The 20,300-nt window shown below is 35.5% G+C and overlaps 1 protein-coding gene across 1 annotated transcript in view; it reads right to left on the bottom strand.

The window, feature by feature from the left end:
* The window catches only part of DOCK10 (dedicator of cytokinesis 10), a 299,752-nt gene that overhangs the window by 91,428 nt on the left and 188,024 nt on the right, over window positions 1–20,300 (bottom strand). The window contains 12 exon segments of the mRNA XM_049768172.1: window positions 32–154; window positions 3,489–3,571; window positions 5,169–5,291; window positions 6,581–6,802; window positions 15,875–15,910; window positions 15,912–16,031; window positions 16,159–16,176; window positions 16,179–16,232; window positions 16,234–16,245; window positions 16,545–16,592; window positions 16,594–16,631; window positions 18,249–18,432. Of these exon segments, the coding sequence (XP_049624129.1) occupies window positions 32–154; window positions 3,489–3,571; window positions 5,169–5,291; window positions 6,581–6,802; window positions 15,875–15,910; window positions 15,912–16,031; window positions 16,159–16,176; window positions 16,179–16,232; window positions 16,234–16,245; window positions 16,545–16,592; window positions 16,594–16,631; window positions 18,249–18,432 (1,061 nt within the window).

Raw genomic sequence — 20,300 nt, 5'->3', positions numbered from 1 at the left:
TTCTTTCAAGAGTATTCCCCCAAAGTCCTACCTTCTATAATCTGACACTAGTTTAAGTAGGTCCTCTGCTGAAATCTTGCTACTTTCTTGTCTATACAGTGGAGAAAATCTTGAGTCTCTGTCGAGAGTTCCCTGGTTATCCTTAAATACTGATCTGAAAGAAAATAACATTAATACAGGTTGTGATTTAGATATAGTATAAGGAGTTACTTATAATTCCTCGTAATTCCTCATAATTCATCATACTGTATTCATCAAAGAGAATTGAAGCCTCACGTTACTGATTTTTCTTTAATGTTAGAGAATGCCAATTTTTTTCTTTCTTTTAACTTAAGGATATTCTACATCTCTAAATTAAACAATGGTTTCAATTCATAGGATCAAATGATCATTTAAATTAATATGTAGTCTCATTAGAACTTTAATGTTAAGTATTAGAAACACAGGCCAGCAATATACCAGAGTGGTTATTTTTATATTTCTTCATACTATCTTTTCATTGTCTCTGTTAAATATTGAGGATTTAAAAAAGGAATCTTGTTAAAGAAATAGTACAGGGGGTTGCAGTACTTGCAGCTGACCTTAGTTCATTTTCTAGTACCATACTATAATCCCTTGAACACTGCTGGGAGTGATCCCTGAACACAGAGCCAGGAAAAATTGTTGAGCACTGTTGGAAAAAAAAAGTCCACCTAGCATAACAGTGAGAAAATAAGATGAAGATATTTAATTTGATAATTGTTTTTGTATATTAAGTAGAGATTTTTTTTTGAATGCGTGACTATTAAAATCAATGCAGAAAATTAAAGAGAGTTTGAATATTGGTTCAGCTGACAAACTACTTTGAAGCCTCATATCCCCATTCTTCCTAGGTAACTTGACCTTACCTGCAAGACCCCGCCCATTTCCTGGGAGGGGTCTTGGAAAGGATAGATAAGACTTCGTCCAGAGGGGATGAGCCCTTTTTGGTCTTTTGCCAGTATGGAGGTCAAAGGGAAGATGGCTGAAAGGAGTTAAGATGCAGGGCTAGCTAAGAATGACTGAATGCTTAAAAGGTTATGATATAGGCCACACATGTGGTGAATAGGGTATGAATAAAGCTGATACTTCCTGATGCTTGTCTCTGGATGAGTCTGATTCTGCCGTTCACCTAAACCTGGGACCCGCCAGCTGAAAGGGGATTGCGGAGCCACGTGGCCTGGGATGGCAGAGAAAGATCCCTCCATCCATCCACCTCTATCCAGCACCATCGTTAATTATTTAACACTACATCACTTCAAATATATTGTAGGCAGGAAAGATAGTACCAGGGGTAGAGAGCTTGTCTTGGATGTAGTTGACCTAGGTTCAATTCCAAGATTCTGAGTACAGAGCCAGAAAGAAGCCTTGAACACTGCCAGGTGTGGTATATTCCCCATCCATAAAAAAAGAAAAAATAAATTTAAAAAATGTATTGATTGATGGGAGTTTGGGCTTCTCTGTAGCTTTGCTCTGGAAACTTCTATTGAATACACTGTGAAGAGAATACAGCCCCCAGTGCCAGATGTCTATAGTGCCTCAAAAATGTGCTCACTACCATGGCAACACTGATGTGATTAATTTCACAGAGAGCTTCCATAAGGCCTGCACACTGCCCAGTTCAATGCCGCAGTTGAACATGATCAGTATATCAAAGGGGTCTCAGGATTGTACATTTGTGTTATGAGAGGAGAAATGCTTCTGATTAGTCTAAGGAAAAGTTTAGAGCTTATTCATAAACATCATGACTACTTGAGATATTTTTTATTTGTTTTGCCTTTAGGACCCATACCTGGCAGTGCTTAGGGAATTTGTTGCTGGGAGGGTATGGTAACCTCTTTGCAAGAATAAAACAATTTTTTTGTTGGCAGTTGATTTTAAGGGCCATTGTGGTTTTGGATATACTCAAAAGAATTCAATGAAAGAAATGGCAATACAGGAAGTAGAAGAGAAAGGAAAAGGAATTTAGAGATAGGGTAATCCTCATTTGGATATTTAGCTCTTTGCTTCCTTAATACTACAATGTACCTGATTCTCCTTGGCCCCTGTCCCCAATTATTTCACATCTGTCTTTCTCATCTTCTACTCTATTTCTTTCTTTCTCACTATTTCACTACAAGAGAGGAATATTTAAGTTTTATTTTGCCAGATCTTGCATTAGGTGTTTTTTTTTTTTTGATGCTCACAAGAAGTGCTCAAGAGGCCCACAGTCCATTACAGTGATAGTTAACTAAAAATACTGTGATTAAGTATAAGCTACCCGGTGATGTAATCATAACCGGGTCCTGTTGTTACTGAGGACCATCATTTATCTGGGGAACTATAGGGCTAGTCCTGGAAATATTCCAAAGGCCATTTAGTCCTGGGGATTGAATTTGAAGGTCTAAGCCGGAAAACACTGGCCTAGGCTGTGGGCTGGAGAAGATAGCATGGAGGTAAGGCGTTTGCTTTCATGCATAGAGGTCATCGGTTCGAATCCCAGCGTCCCACCATATAGGTCCCCCCCGTGCCTGCCAGGAGCAATCAATTTCTGAGCATGGAGCCAGGAGTAACCCCTGAGCACTGCCAGGAGTGACCCAAAAACCACACAAAAAAAAAAAAAAAAAAAAAAAAAAAAACCCACTGGCTAGGCATGTGGACTTAACTATTCTTTTATTGCCTAGCTTCCCTTGCACATTTGTGTGATTACAAATGAGCTAACCCCTAAAACATTATAGAACTATAAATTTTTTCTCCAGTTGCTATAGATAGTTATGCCAATGTAATTTCTCTATTTATGTACATGAATATATATAGAAATACAACCAAACCACCAATTTGAAACAGTGGAGACCTGTGTATAATTTTACTTGTTGTCCAGAGGTAATTATGCCAATAATCAGTATTACTGTCATCTTCCTTGGAGACTTCACTGTCTTTCTTCAAGCAGGTTTTAGTTAACTGCTTCCAGAATTGTCACTTTTCCCCCCAATGACTCAATAATAAATAATTCTTTTTTTGTTTCTTTTATGTTTTGATTTTGGGCCACACCCACAGGCTTAGGGATTATTCCTGGCTATGTGTTCAGAAATCACTCCTGGCCTGGGGGACCATATTAGATGCCAGGGTATCAAACCATGGTCTGTACTAGGTCAGCCTTGTGAAAGGCAAACATCCTACTTCTGCACCACCGCTCCAGCGCCTAAATAATTCTTCTTATTGGGCCAGGGGCACACTCAAAAGTGCTCAAGGTTTATCCTGGCCTGTGCTCATGGGTCACTATTGACAGTATTTGTGATAAACCATACCTAAAATTGGATTGAGGAGAGTTGTGTACCAGATAAGCCCCTTAATCTCTGTACTAGTTGTCTGATAACTGTTATTTTAGTGCTTGTGGTTAGAGATAAGATCTCTCTCACATACAAGGCAGACTCTCTGCCACTGAGCCACACTTCCAACTCCCTTTCTGTTGGTTTTAATTATCAACTTACCTTACTGCCCAAGCAAATGGCATACGGTATTTTCCCAACTTGCTGCAGAACTGTCTATTTGACTTCAATAACTTTTGTGCATACTATGAGAAAAAACATTAATTAGGCTCTCATTTTACTAACATATAAAATTATATAAATTCTTTTCATATTTTATATTGAAATTCAGTGAAATTGTGCCTTTCTGGCCCATAGGCCTGGCCATATAAAGAACCAAATTATATTCTCTGTGTCAAAATAATTGTATGTAGTTCTTTTCTTTTAGTATAGAAATTTTTTTTTGTTTGTTTTTGGGCCACACCCAGTGATGCTCAGGGGTTACTCCTGGCTATGCGCTCAGAAGTCGCTCCTGGCTTGGGGACTATATGGGACACCGGGGGATCGAACTGTGGTCCATCCAAGGCTAGCGCAGGCAAGGCAGGCACCTTACCTCTAGCACCATCGCCCGGCCCCTAGTATAGAAATTTTAAATGTATAAATACTCTTGTCTTGGAATAACAAATTGAAAGCATCTTTTTTCAAATTTTAAGGACATTAGACTCTTATATGAAAAATCTGCTAAAACTTTTTTTTATTGGGCCAGGGGCACACTCAAAAGTGCTCAAGGTTTATCCTGGCCTGTGCTCAAGGGTCACTATTGATTAATCACCATCTTTTCTATTTCTTAGGATTCATTATGGCAGATGTTGAAAAACTTGTTGAGTGACAGCTTGTCTACCTTGGGAAGTCTAGGAGTTAGACTTTCAGCTGCAGCTTTTCAATTCTGCTGCTGCAAGCAGGAAAGCCTCTCAAGACAGTTTATTAATGAATTGATATTTCTGTGTTTCAATAAAACTTTATTCAGGAGAAAAGATGACAGACTGGATTTGGTTTCCACAGCCAGCCAGGAAAAACACTCAATGGATAACTCTCGAATATGAAACCTCTCTCTGAAACTGGCACACATAGTAAAATTCAGGTTATGGGTTATTCATCTAATATGTTTACCTTGAGTATAAGTGCAATGACTTTTATCTATTTTATCTCAAACATAAATATTTAATTATCAAAGAAAATTTGCAAAAAAAGGAAAAAAGTTAAACATAGATCAACAACTGAAGATCTTAAACAACCTTTTTTTCACTTTGAAGTTACTCTAATTTAATATAGAATTAACTATCAATTTATAATTCTTTACTTAATTCATCATAAGTATTGCTGATACCTTAGTATATTATAATCCTTTATCTTCAGTCAGAATAATCTTACTTTTTACTATTATTAATACATTGATCCTTAAATTTAGGGTTTGATCTACCTTAAGATTTGTTTTGCAGGGTTGGAGCGATAGTACAGTGATAGGGCATTTTCCTTGCAAATGGCCAACCTGAGATTAACCCAGGTTTGATCCCCAGCATCCCATATGGTCTCCTGAGCCTACCAAGAACAATTTCTGAGTGCTGCTGAGTGTGACCCCCCAAAAAAAGATTTGTTTTGCCCCAAAGATATTCAGAAATTAGTTTTTTCTAGGGTCAATCAAAGAACACTTGCTTTTAAATTTCACTGATAGATAAATTTCCTTAAAAATATTTTTTCACTTTTTGCAACCACCTTTAATTCTTTTTGTAAAATTATTTTTAGTGGTACTTAGATTTACAATCTTGTTACTTTGCATGTTTCTGAGTGGAAACTACTCATTACCTTGTTGGAGTCTGGATTCTTGATATAAGGTTCAGCACCACTGGCAATGCTTCCCATCAACACTTTTTCTATTTTAGCCACCAGAACAATTTCAGAATGTGGGTTGCTTATAGAAAAGATAGCCTATGTAGAAAGAAAATAGTTCTTCATGAATTTTATAATGCAGGGGCTCCTTCCACCCCCAAAATAGTCATGAGTACTTGACTTAGACCTCATGTGATTTGACATTGACTATCCAACCCCAAATTCTGGATCCCAGTCTTAGAACTGACACAGTTCCCTGAACCAGCATCAGGAATCAAACTCCCCCTGGGAGAGTCCCTAATACCGCTTCAGCTCCAATTTTCACCAGGGTAGATTCATACAACACCCTGATGATGAGGAAACAGCAAAATTTTGATTTAAGGGCACGTTGCCCTACCTCATCACCTAACAGTGAGATGAAATCAGAAGATACTCCATCCTAAATTCTGTGCAAAAACCAAGATCTTTAATTACAGAGGATTGACTTTGACAGCTAAGACTAAGCAGAACATTTCCTGCCCCCATAAAGAAAGACTTTGGGGTTTGACAATGAACATGTCCCTAGCCTGTAGTCAGTCTCATGACAGTATGCTTCAAGGGTAGAGGCACCCTGTATTTCTTGGGCCAAGGAAATTTTCTTTCTAATTTCCTCAATGTTTACTGCACCTATGCAAAAAACAAAAAACAAAAACAAACAAAATACTATATGCCCCTCTTTTTCTTTTTCTTCTTTTGTTTTTCTTCTTTTCTTTTTCTTCTTTGGTTTATATTTATAGCTTCTAGATAGGGGGCCCCGTCTTTTTTACGGAATCATAGAACATGAATCATCTTGTTCTGCCTCATATTTAATGTCTTCCTACAAACTGAGTAAAGGAAAATAAAAGTGGGTGGGACCCAGAGGTCAATAGGTCTCAGAAACATAGAGTGGAAATAAAAATTGGTCAGCCCTAAATAGCCAAACCAATGTCAGAGGCAGTAGAATCAACAGATCCAAACTATAACAAGGTATACACAAAATGGACCTGTTACACTAACAGACTAAGGGGCTAAGGGTGGAGGTACAGGATGCATGATGGGAACTATGGTGATGGAGGTCAACATTGGTGGTGGGAAAGGCCCTAATTCACTGTCATGTAATGTTACTGTAATGTAACTGAAATACAACTGTGAAAGACCTGTAATTCACATTGGTCTCAATAAAACAAAAAGAAATAAAATAGTTCTAAGCATTCAGGAAATCAAAAAATTCCACAAAATTCCAAAATAATTTAAAATGGATAGCATTAAGAGCATTTTAATTTTTGAAATGGCTCATGTTTCATATCTTTTATTAGTAAGAACAATGGAAGAATTATTTTCTCTCCCTAGTAAATAACCACCAGCACAACCTGTTTTGGAAACTTCAGCCATTCCTCTGGAAATCCTTTCACATGAGGTTCTTCTGATTGTCGGGGGCTGACATTGTCGATATTCCCATTTTCCAAAGCTACAGAAACCCCTGAAAGCATCTGTCTGACAGCTGTGTGGTTCAGATCCACGTGGAAATCCGCAGAAATCTTCCTGCTGTCTCTGAGGTCATAGAGTGCTACACTCACAAAAAAAGGCTCAATCTGTGGAAATAGGAAAGAATTGGTAGTTTAGGCTGGAAATCATTACATCTATAATAGTTCCACCGGTGCAATTAGTATTCTTATTATTTTGGGGCCTTTCAAGTAGCAGTCACGAGGCCCTGGGGCAGGCACATGCTTAGCAATAATCCATCATTGTACCAGAGAGTGTGAGGACATCACAAATTCGGTATTACTTGGACCTCAAATTGCTAAGGGCCATCAAGGTTACCCTATAAAGCCCTTGGAGTATACCAGGGATCTACCTACCAGCACTGTGGGACATATAGTGCTGTGGATCAGATTCATAGATTAATATGTGCCTAGCATGTACTCCAGTCCTTTGAATTTCTCCCAGCTCATTTCATTAGTATACTCTTAAACAAGGCAATAGATGAAATAAATTTATATTTATTTTTGTTAGGTTTTTACACATCATAATAATGTGTTATTTATAACAATATGTATAACAATAAAATATACTATAGAGGCATATTCCATACTGGCATATTCCATTTATGATATGTGATGAATTATCATTATTACATATATAATTATCTAATATAATATGGAATATTATAGATAGAGCAATATTTATTTTAATATATCATGAGTTCATATTGATACCTCTATTTCCAATTGAAAATTTTTAAATAGGAGGAAAGCATGGTTAATAGATTATTATTAACCTATTGCCTTATTTGGTCAACTTATTGTCAAAGTAAGCAGCAGTCTAACCAAACACAGAAGCCACCTTCTCTAAATGCCTCCTCTGCACTTCCCTGTTCAGTGTACTAAGACTTAACAAGTTTAAAGGAACACTCCTCTGTGCCTCCATATGGCTTTTCCCTTCTTCCTTTGTCACTCTGGAGTTTTGAGGTGCTCACTCAATTGCAAACTTCTGGGTATTTTCACCAATTGCCATTATGCCAGGAAGAGGGAATATGAGTGCTAAAGGGAAAAATGGGATAATAGAAGATGGCAAGGTGGCTGAGTTTCAAGGCAGAAGCATAAATTAGATAAAGAAATGGTTCTAAGAGGCTGATGAGTAGGTTGGCTAACATGAGCAAAGACATTAAAAATATAATGGATGAGAAGCCAGAGCACTAGTGCAGCATGTAGGAAGCTTCTCTTGTACCTGACCAATCCATATTTGATTTCAGGAACCCCAGAGTGTCTCCTGAGCCCTCTAGAAATGATTTCTGAATGCAGAGCCAGGAATAAGTCTAAGGAACCATTAGGTGTGGTCCCAAAACAAATTGAAAAAAAAAAAGCACTAATCCCCAAATTCATGGGATCAGACATTAGAATGAGATGAGAGTGGAAGCAAAACCAGTAAGATGAGTTTGTAGATTTACTTGAGGAACATTAAAGTAGTGTCATGAGAAGTGGGAATCCATTGCATGTATGTGGATTGCATATTTTCAATTGCATATTGAAAAGAAAATATTTACAGGATTGAGGAAAAACATACATTTTCAGGTTTGAGGATTATAAGGATTGGTGTGGATGTTAATGCTGTTGTCTATTATAAAGATAAAGAGACCAAGATGAATTATAGATATGGTATAGAGATAAATCAGTAAGATGGTGCTGTTGTGACTGTGGAGTTTTTAAACCATTCAAGGAAATGGAGCTGGGTATATGGACCAGACAGACTCTGTGCATGTGTGTACGTATGTGTGTGTGTGTGTGTGTGTGTGTGTGTGTGTGTGTGTGTGTGTGCGTGTGTATGAAGGAAATACGCCTAAGAATGTATACTGATCTGCTAAATCACAACTTTAAATCTCTCCTCACCATCTTTGTCAGAATTTTGGTTGTGGCTTATTTCCTAAATCATAAGGTAAATGGTGAAAAAGGGTATCCAAAGAAGTATTGTCATTAACATGCAAAGATTGGGATGGGAATAAGAAAAACAGCTTATAAGGGATACTGGAGAATGAAGAATAATTAAAAAAAAAACAATTTTAAGATGCTGTATGAGTTGTTCCAGAAATTGAAGAGTAGAGAGAATTAATTTTCAACTAGAAAATATTAAATATAAGGGATAAAATAAAAACCAACACAAACAGATGTAATTAAATGCTTTAAGAATATATACCTATATTACTCTATGCATATATGCAACTAAACATATAAAATATTAATCATAGGCTTCTAATGTTGGACTATGCTTAAAAATCTTGATCATTTAATTTTTGTTCATAGACTTAATTTTGAGTTAATGTTTATCATTTACCTGTGTTCTATGGACATACAAAAGCCCTATTTATGACACCATTAACTATTGTAAAGACTAATGCTATTATATATTTTTCTGAAAGTTTAATAAATATTTCTTGCTCTTTATAATGTAGCAATATGGTTAGGTTATAATTGGAAAATAATTTAAATCTAATTACTAACAATATTTGTTAGGCCAGGATCTACAGTAGATATCTGGCCAGAAGTAAATGAAAAACAAACCAAAAAGACTTAAACTCACTAATTTATCTTGAACACATAAACACTTAAACATTTTTATTAGTCTAATTTAGTTTAGAAAACTTAGTTTAAAATAGTGATAGTTTTCAAAATATTGAAACACAGGAATTGCCAAAATAATTTAGGTAAAATTCAAAATATGTTGAAGGTCATAGAAAGAATTTATTATTTTTCTCTATTTCTTTATTTTGATTTTTTGGTCCTGCTTAGAGAATGAAAATAAATTACTTTTCTTTAGTAATCCAACAGAAATTAAAGCCCATATGGAGATTCATTTATTTTTTTCAATCCACCTTTTCAACTAAAATGTCAAATGTTACTTTTTTGAATAACTGGATTTTCACAAGTATGTTTAATAAAGCACTTTGAAAGCTTAACAAATTGAGTCATAGGCAATTTTCTGTTTAGAAGTCTGTATTCTTCTTTAAAAAATGAAATAACATGAAAGTTTAAAAGCAACTCTGCTGTGAAGCAGCATTATTCGTTAGGAATTTGACTCATTTTATGTTTTTCAAACAAATACTTTATTTTATAAAAAATATCATGGTTGAATTTAGCTTTCAGTTTATTGACTGAAAAATTACTAGCTGTCAAATATTTTTTTATCATGAAAAAGTACTTTTAAGAAGCCCTTTTTAGATGCTCATTCATTAAGTGCATTCATTAGTTGACTTTTCAACAACTTGGAAAAATAATTAAATTAGTGGGAAAGAATGCCCACAGAATTAAAATCTATGCCTGTAGAAAAGAGTTTATATCAAAATGGAGAGTAATTAATGTTTAAAAAAACAGGTTAAGATTAGGTGAGACTTTCTTCTTCCTTTCTTTCTCCTTCCTTCCTTCCTTCCTTCCTTTCTTCCTTCCTTCCTTCCTTCCTCTTCCTTCCTTCCTTCTTCCTTCCTTCCTTCCTTCCTTCCTTCCTTCCTTCCTTCCTTCCTTTCCTTCCTTCCTTCCTTCCTTCCTTCCCTCCCTCCCTCCCTCCCTCCCTCCCTCCCTCCCTCCCTCCCTCCCTCTCTCTCTCTCTCTCTCTCTCTCTCTTTCTTTCTTTCTTTCTTTCTTTCTTTCTTTCTTTCTTTCTTTCTTTTTCTTTCTTTCTTTTCTTTCTTTCTTTCTTTCTTTCTCTTTCTTCTTTCTTTCTCTCTCTTTTCTTTCTTTCTTTCTTTCTTTCTTTCTTTCTTTCTTTCTTTCTTTCTTTCTTTCTTTCTTTCTTTCTTTCTTTCTTTCTTTCTTTCTTTCTTTCTTTCTTTCGTCTTTTCTTTCTCTTTCTCTTTCTTTCTTTCTTTCTTTCTTTCTTTCTTTCTTTCTTTCTTTCTTTTTTTCTTTCTTTCTTTCTTTCTTTCTTTCTTTCTTTCTTTCTTTCTTTCTTTCTTTCTTTCCTCCCTCCCTCCCTCCCTCCCTCCCTCCCTCCCTCCCTCCCTCCCTCCCTCCCTCCTCCCTCCTTCCTTCCTTCCTTTTCCTTCCTTCCTTCCTTCCTTCCTTCCTTCCTTCCTTCTTTCTTTCTTTCTCTTTCTTTCCCTCTTTCTTTTCTTTTTGGGAGGGGTCACACTCAGCAGCAAATAGGGGTTACTCCTTTCTCTGTGCTCAAAAATTGCTCCTGGCTTGGGGGACCATTTGGGATGCCAGGGATCAAACCCACATCCATCCTGGGTCAGCTGTGTGCAAGGCAAATGCCCTACCACTGTGTATCCACTCTGGTCCCTCTTTACTTTCTTTTCTTTTTACATCTCCTTCCTTCCTGGGGGCATATTAGAATTAGTGGGGATGGAACCCCTGACAGCCTCATACAAAGTAAGCACCACTGACACTGTACTATCTTTCCAATCCTATTTTATTAGTTTCTTAATATTTATTTATAATTCCCACTGCACTTTGTAGAAATAATGTCTTAGTCTTTACATCATCTGGGAAATAAATTGAAAACAACGTGACCTGCAATAGCTCTGCAAATTATTCATTGTATTTCTCCACCTGACAGAAAAATTCTGACCTCAGAGGCTTTCAGTATGGCCTCCCTCTGGGGGTTAGCCTGGAGGCAGACATTTAGTTCTCTGCCTGTAGTTCCAAGGACTACAGGGGAGCCCTGTGCCCTGGCACTGGAAAGAAAAGCCCATTCTTAGTTTCAATTTCTAAATTAGACTTTGCAGTCACAGCTAAGATGTACCTGATCAAAAAAACATCTATTTTCATTTAATAAGACAATTGTGACATCACTACTTGGGGTGTATTTTTCCAAAAATAGTTTCAGAAACCTAGAATTTAGTTACTTGCCACACCAGTTTCATGGGTCTTAGCTTTTTACTCAACAGCATTTCACATACTGACTAGAGAATTTTGACCCACTCCCTCTTGCTTATCTTGGTTTAAATGGCCATTCCTTCTTAGTCTTTTCAGGAAGATTTAGGAAATCTGGGAAGATTTAGAAGGATATCTTTTTTTTTCTTATTTTGGTCAACCTGCTGTCTCAGGTTAACTCTAGCTTTACCTTTAGGAATCACTACTGGCAAGGATCAAGTCAAGTAAGACATTTGTTTTGCATGTGACTCACTTGGATTGAATCTCAGATTATGAAATTCAATCCAAGTGAGTCACATGCAAAACAAATGTCTTACTCACTGTACTATCTCTTTGGCCCCTTTACACATACTTTGTTCCTGGCCCTTTCTTATGAACAGAGTCATTTTTGTGTAATTCTGTCCAGTTTAGTTATTGCTTATTCAGAAATAAGCAATAATAATTGCTTTAATAATTATTAAAGTCAATAATTAATTAATACTTTTTGTACCAAGCACTGTCTGATTTCTTTAAATTACCTCCATTTAATATCTAGACTTTTTTAAAGAATGTCTTAGAATATTTGAAATAATTACTACATTTCTATTTATAGAAGATGGGATAGAGGAAGCCACTTCTCAGTATGGCAGAATTCCTAAGCAAATAGAGTTTAAGTGTCACTTATTAAATGTGAGGTCCACAGCAGGTACTGAGGTATCATTAGAGGAAGGGACTTGGAGATCAGTGAAGTTTTCTGAAGACTGAAGGCAGTAAGTGCTTCAATATTCTGAAAGAGTTCAACCTTTCTGTCAGTTTTCCAGCTCATACCCAACAAGATTCATGTACCTACATCACAAATATAGCATTCATGACAAACCTTGAATTCCTAACTGTGTAGTGGACATATTTTCTTTCTCCCCCCCCTCTCACTATCCCTCCCTATCTCTCGTTCTCTCTCTCATTCTCCCCCCCTACTTCTTTATCTCAGGAGATTTAATCAGTCTACTTGTAATCTCCAAATTTCTACATTTTCCATTCTTTTAGTAAATGGCAGCTCCCAAGCATAGATGTGTTGAGAGCATCATCAGGGACTTATTTTGTATTTTTCCTCCCCTGTATTCTGCATATCTAATGTGTAAAAAATAATGTCAGTTCAATTTACAAGGCAATCAACTTTATTCATTTCTCTTTTCTTTTGCCAAATCTAATCAAAGCAATGCAATGAATTGTAGTTGCTGCCATGCAATCCTTGATCAATTTTTCCCCTCCTATTCATTCCAATTGGAATCTTTTAGATCATAATCTTTTATTTTTTAATTTTACATTTATTTATTTATTTATTTATGCCTTTTGGGTTACACTCGGTGATGCTCAGGAGTTACTCCTGGCTATGCGCTCAGAAATCTCTTCTGGTTTGGGGAATCATACGGGATGCCAGGGAATGAACCGAGGTCCATCCTAGGCCAGCTGCGTGCAAGGCAAACCCCCTACCACTGTGCTATCACTCCTGCCCCTAGATCATAATCTTTTAGATCATCATTTTATATCTTTTAATCTTTTAGATTAGCATGATTTTGCTTATACTCATCTGAGTAATCTAAAGAGTTTAAATAGTCTCTTATACTGTATCTTCCATCTCTCTTTCTGACTGGTCTTTACCTTGCTATATTCCTTCAGTTGCTAGAACTTGTCCAGATGCACCAAGCTCAGGGCATTTGCACTTGCTCTTTTTTCTGTCTGGAACATTTTTCCTCCTGTGCCTTTTACTACTTCCCAACATTTAGGTCTCTGTTAAAATATCATCTCAAAGGTGCTTCCCAAGATCCTTTCTAAATCAACTCTTCAACTCCCTATCACATATCTATTAATTTAATGTAAAGAACTTCACATAACAATCTTGTTGATTCACTTGTTTGTTTGTTTGTTTGTTTGTTTTTTAGGCCACATCAGTTGACAGTTGATGCTCAGGGGTTACTCCTGGCTATGAACTCAGAAATCGCTCCTGGCATGGGGGACCATATGGGAACAACTGGGGATCGAACAGTGGTCCTTCTTAGTCTAGTGCACCCAAGGCAGATGCCTTACTGCGTGTGCCACCACTCTGGCCCTGTTGATTTATTATTTAAACTTATTCTATTAAACTTCATCAAGCCAGGGACTTTGCTCATCTGTTTTATTTATTTATTTATTTATTTATTTATTTATTTATTTATTTATTTATTTATTTATTTATTTTTTGCTGTTTTCTTCAGTATCTAGAGTATGTTTGATTCCATGTAGGTTCAGAAAAAATCTTTACTGGAGGAGCAAGAGAGATAGTAAAAGTGGGTAGAGTATTTGCATTACAGGTGGCATACCTGGGTTCCATCCTTAACACTCCATATGGTTCTCTGAACCCTGCAGGAGTGATCCCTGAGAGCAGAGCCTGGAGTAAGCCTGAGCAATACAAAGTGTGGCCCAAATTTCCTTGTTGGAAAACTAATAAAATCAACTTCACTTTTGTCATTCTTACATTCCAAATTTACTGCTCCAAAGACAGAATATGAAGATGCTTCAGTTTTGGGAAAGATTCTTATTGATGACACATGTTAACTACTGGTAAGTTTGCCAACTAAAATTTCACATGTAACAAAAATATCAATATTGTATACACTGTATTAACAAATTTTAAGTGCTATTTACTCCCTTATTGAAACTCAATAATTAATGAATACTTTTTGTACCAAGCACTGTCTGCTTTCCTTAAATTACCCCCATTTAATCTCTAGATTTTTTTAAAGAATGTCTTAGAATATTTGAAATAATTACTACATTTCTATTTATAGAAGATGGGATAGAGAAAGCCACTTCTCAGCATGGCAGAATTCCTAAGCAAATGGTAAAGCACGTTAGTGTCACTTATAAATCTGAGGTCCACAGCAGGTACTGAGGTATCATTAGGGGGTGGAAGGACTGGATGACAAGTGAAGTTTTCTGAACTGAAGGCAGTAAGCGTTTCAATGTTCTGATAGAGTTCAACCTTTCTGTCAGTTTTCCAGCTCATACCCAACAAGATTCATGTACCTACACCACAAACATAGCTTGCATGTATAATGTGTACATTGGTATCTCATCATGTTAAGTAAATAGAGATTGTGTCATAGGTTTAGAAATAAACTTCCTTCTCTATAGTGAGAAATAACAATTAAATGAATGATTTATTATAACTAGGAGAATAAAATGCATTAAAAGGAATAAGCCAGCATGATAAGTAATTTTTAATAATAGTAGGCTTAGATTTAGAATAATGTGTATGTTCATATAAATACCCCCCTTCCCACACATCCATTTGCAATTAGTATACAATTATTGCCTAAGAGAGGATTTTAAGAGAATCCATTTAGGAGAAAAAAAAGATTTAATGATCTCTATGGTGTATCTCAAAACCAAAAATAGCACTTTGCTGCACATGTACCAGCTGTCCTATTATATAATTAATATTCATCTAATATTTTACCTGATTAGCTCCTTAGCCTTGTCTTAACTAGTGATAGCTATGAAATCACATGATTGATTTGCAAGTTTTAGGTATTTTCCAGTAGATATAAAATTGATGTACCTGTATTAAAATGATTACAATTTTAAAACCACCTCAAGTATCAAAAAGAATTACTCCTTAGAAAACTCTGAATCAACATGCTGAAGTTATGGAATGAATTCTAGAGTGTAGTCTCTGATTCTTCTTTAAACTAAAATGCAAATTTTATGCAATATTCCAACAATCCACTTTTTCAATGTGGAAAAATGCTTCCAATCATACCTCCTGATATAACTAAATTATGAGTTTTTTAAAAATATTGTTTACTGAAACCATTGTGATTTTCAAAGTTCTTTCATAGTACGGTTTTCAAACATACAATTGTTTCAGGGCCAATCCCCACCACAATGTTGACCTCCCTCCACCCAAGTTTCAGAGTGCATCCCATACTACACCCCTACCCTCAGACTGCCAGCATAACAGGCCCGTTTTAAGTTTAGAATATTAAAGTTTGAGTCTTTTGATTTCCTTATTGTGACTTTTGGCTTGGATATATAGTTACTGTACTTTTTTTAACAACACCAAATGCACCTAAGATCTTTTGGCCCCTGAGCCCCAGTTATTTCAGATTTCTCCTTCTCCCCTCAATTTATTTACATTTTCTCACTATACTCTGGGGGCCAACGAGTGTTTCAAGACAATGATGTGTACTTAGAGGCCTAAATTTATCTGCATTATAAAATATTTTACTGGGTAGAATGACATGGTCAATGGATATAACAGAAAAGACAAAGAAAACTTACATTTGTTATTGGATCATTCTCATTTTCTGCAACGCAATCCCTGAAGACTAAAGTTCAATGTTTTACAATATGATCATGATTCTCTTGGCTGCTTTTTCTTCAATGGTTTGATCACAAAATCGATTCCAAAAGATCCTTGTTTTGAAATTTCAAAAGTCTAAAAATTTTTTCAACAGTTTTATTCATTAAGCAATCATAATAATAAACAAAACAAAAACAAATTTCTTAGCCAAACCACCATAATCTGAATCAGATCATGTCTCCGTAGACACATATCAACTTACATCTATATCTGGATCCAGAGTGAGAATAGATTTAGCCTTTCCATGTTTCTAGTTGTTCTGACAGTCTCTTCAGTGTTCTGTGAGGTACTGGGGAAAATAGTACCATATTAGTTCTTGGTGTCTAAATACTCAACACTTATAGCCTAGTCCCATTTATAAAGCCAAGAATGAACTCATAGCATTACTAACTAATAAAAATTTTGCTTCGAAAACTCTACTCAGATATGCTTTTATATCTAAGTGTTGAGTAAAACACATAGGTTAAATGCAAAGCTCTGAAGCAGTTTCTTAGCTTAAATGTTAAAAATACAACATTTTTCAAGAAAGTAAAAAATTACTAAGTAATTTAAATTTATTTGCATAGTAAAAATGTCAATTTTGATTACTTTTGTGAAGTCAGGATATAGGCTGTTCTCTGGAGAATCTGTTTCCTCTTGGTGTGCATTCACAAGTTACAGAATTATCCAGTGAATCTTGAAAAGATACAAGGTGAATTATTAAAGATACAAATTCCTAAGTCCCAAATTTCTCTAGCTATGTCATATCAAAATTGGGATAGATTCCAGAGGGGTGTGGGATGGATGAATGAAACCCTCTTTGTCCTAAATCTAGAATGTCATACTAGAAATATGGAAGTAAGATGACCAGATGATCTGGAATTCTTTCTATGAATACCAAGTTCTTCCTATAGAATGCTAAAACTTATAATCCTGACTTGCTTCATCAGAATGTATGAAAATATTTTACCTATGTATTTTTAATCATTCTAAATTTTAGGCCATTGATGTAGGGTCTATATTTAAACTTCAGGTACTAAGATTCTGTATACATTAGTATTTAAGTCAATGTCTATAATTTACCTATATTCATAAGTTAATTATGTGTGTAAAACATCTATTAAAACATACATCAAATATATAGCATATGTTTGCGTAGGTAGTAATTATGTCAAAAATCAATGATAGATTATTTTCCTCATTCTTACTTGACTTTATAACTTTAAAGTAAAGCACATAATAGACTGCTAAGGAATGAAAACTCTGGTCTGAAGAAATAGAACAACAGGTTCTTTGCATATGGCTGACCCAGTTCAATCTCCAGCACCACATATGGTCACTGATCATCATTCATTGGTTTATAATGTTACAGGGATTCTAAATAAAGTTAAGCAAAATAATTTTCTTTTAGAGGAGTTATTGACTCTTGAGAATGTAATATATTACTATAGTATATTACAATAATAATATAATATAAAGTATGTAATGTGTATATAATAATATAGTATAATATCTAGTAATGTATATTACTATAGACTTGTTTGTCCCATACCCCATTTTTTTAACCTTTCCTGTTCTCTTCCTCCTCATTTTCAAGAATGCTTTACATCTTTTTTTTAAACCATATAGGCAGTACTCAGGAGTTACTCCTGGCTCTACATTCAGAAATTACTGGTATAGGCTCAGGGGAACAAATTGGGGATCAAACCCAGGTATTGAACCCAGGTATTGAATCTTTGTCAGTCCTGGGTTGGCTGTGTGAAAGCCAAATGCCCTACCCACTGTGCTATTGCTTTGGCCCCTAGAATGCTTTGTATTTTAGAAAAAATAAGACTGAAGAAAAATTCTTTATCTCATAATAATTTCTTATACTGCACAGGATTTATGAAACTTTCACCTCTAAGCCTAGCTCAGTCTGGCTAAAAAGCACAGATAAAAGAACTTTCAACCAAAATAAAGTATTGCATATTTTTCTTGATGGAGTTCTTGAATCAAATTTAATTAAAGGCTATAAAATTCAAAATACTCCTTCTAAGAAAGTAATGTTCTATCAGAAGTAGCTGAATCTGCCTGGCACAACTGAAAAATATTCCCAACATTATTGCTGCATAACAACAAATAACTGGCCATCAACTCTACTAAATCCATGCTATTGTTGCTATTGAAAGTAGATGGATGCGTAATTTCCTGAAGTTAATAGCTCTGGAATGAATGATCTAGATCTGACAAATACCACACTTAATAAAAGGTCAAAAGAGCTAAATACACAGGTCACAGTTGGCAAAGAAAGGGAGGTGGGTGCAAATATCTCACCCAGCCCCAGATCTGTGAGCTCTGTACTCTTCCTTCCCTGAAGCAGCCCCTCAGGACTGATTTGCAAGATTCGGTTGAGGGTATGAATCCATTCATCCATATCTGATTCTGTTTCAGCTGCCAGCACAAAATAGGTCAGGTCATTCATTTTCAATTCAAAGGCATATTTTCTTAGCCTGTTATTCTGCAGAATAAAAAGAAAGAAAAGAAAAAAGAAACATAAGGTATTAAATCTTAGCAAAACATCATTATTTATTATGAGATTGGATATCCAATTTTTTTTATAACTAGGTGATATAAGTGAAGCTTCTTCAAATAGGACAAAAAAAATCTTGAATGCTTTTGTTTTGGTATTTTCTGAACTTCAAGTGGCTGTTGTAAATTCACTTTCTCACATATGATCTGCCCCAAACCAACTGTAGTTCGGCTTCTAAACCCATTCTGTCCCACAGACAGCAATTTCAAGGTCACTAGTAGATTCATTTATGATGTACAAGTTAAGGCATGTCTCTCATTTATTTCAGCAGAATCAAGACAGTGGCCATTTCCATCTTCTTGAAACCTATCTATATTTTGATTTTCTCTCTTCATCAGCATCCACCTTTCAATCATTCCCAATGGGTCTTCTATTGGTGACTTTTAAAGCCAACCCTGTTTCTGCTTTGGACAACTTCCTCTCACATCTGGTTCACAGATACAGATATTAAGATACTTACACTTGCTATGGTATACTTCAATTCCTTTATCTGGTTCTGGTTATTTTATCAGTCTCTGAATTTTTTCTATAATTTGACTTCTCTACTTAGATTTTTGTGACCAATATATTAGGTCTTGTGTAGGTTTCCTGAATGTGTTCTCATAACCTGCTTATTACTACCAGATGTAAAATAAGCCCATGACCATGGATGCAGAGTGAGTATAAAGCTGCCCATTACATGCCTGGGTAATTCATATTCAGCCTTCAAATCACATGACATTTATACTTGCCCATATAAACCATCTTCAGTTCCCCAGTAAGGCCTAGGTTTGTGATTATTTGAATTACAAGCGGTTTCATTTCATTTTGTTTATTTTAATTAACATATATCTTCTTGAAAATTGTTAGTTTTGATCACCTTTATATCTTGTATGGTATCTGCTATTTTTATTAGTTCAAAAATAGTAACATATTATAAAAAGAATAGAATAGCTTTTTGATTTTTGGAGAGCTATATTTGGGAAGAGATGAATGAAGAAATAATTAGTGGAATACATAAACTAGAAAGCAAAGATTCTATGTTGCACACGGATCTATAGTGGGTTCCTGAATGGGTAGCTATTTTATATTGACTTTCCACAAAGCTGATATCAGAGCTAAAATCTAGAATCCCTACTCTATGAGGTGTTTGAAGATAAAAGAAATACACTTTAAATAGAGGTGATGCCAGAAGAAATAATCAAAACAATTTTACATTTTCCTGTTCTGAGATTAGAAATGTAAACACCATATGCTAACTTCTCCTCATTGATATAAAAGTACTATATGACCTGAGGTGTTTGGAAGAATTTATGAAGATATTCCATATTTAATTCACTTCTAGGTAATTTTGATAAAGGTACTCAACTCTTATCTACAAAAATATTGTTCACAGCTTCAGATTTCAAAGTTATAATGAATAAAAGCTTATTAAATAGGAAAGCTCAACTATAAAAAATATAGATTGGAGAAGAACCAAAGACAACAAAGTAGGATTGTGACTAAATACTATATATAAAAATCATCTTTCGATCTGAATTACTACTCTGAATGGGAAGGAAAAATATGTGTGTTTTGGGGCCAAAGAGATAGTAGAGGGGTTGAGATGTTTGGACTTGGGATGAAGTGATAGCACAGAGGAGAAAGGGCATTTGGATTGCATGTAGCTGACCTGTGTTTGATACCCAGCATTCCCAGAACAACACTGTTAGGAGTGCTCCAGAAGTAGCCCCTGAGCACTCTTAGGGAAAAAAAAAGAAAAGAAAAAGATGTTTTAACCTGACATGTTAGTGCTAGAGATAAGGTACTGCCTTGAA

Source organism: Suncus etruscus, chromosome 2, assembly GCF_024139225.1.
Source record: "Suncus etruscus isolate mSunEtr1 chromosome 2, mSunEtr1.pri.cur, whole genome shotgun sequence".
Classification (NCBI taxonomy): domain Eukaryota; kingdom Metazoa; phylum Chordata; class Mammalia; order Eulipotyphla; family Soricidae; genus Suncus; species Suncus etruscus.
The sequence above is the reverse complement of the archived record's forward strand: the minus strand, read 5'-3'. Positions and strand labels throughout refer to the sequence as shown.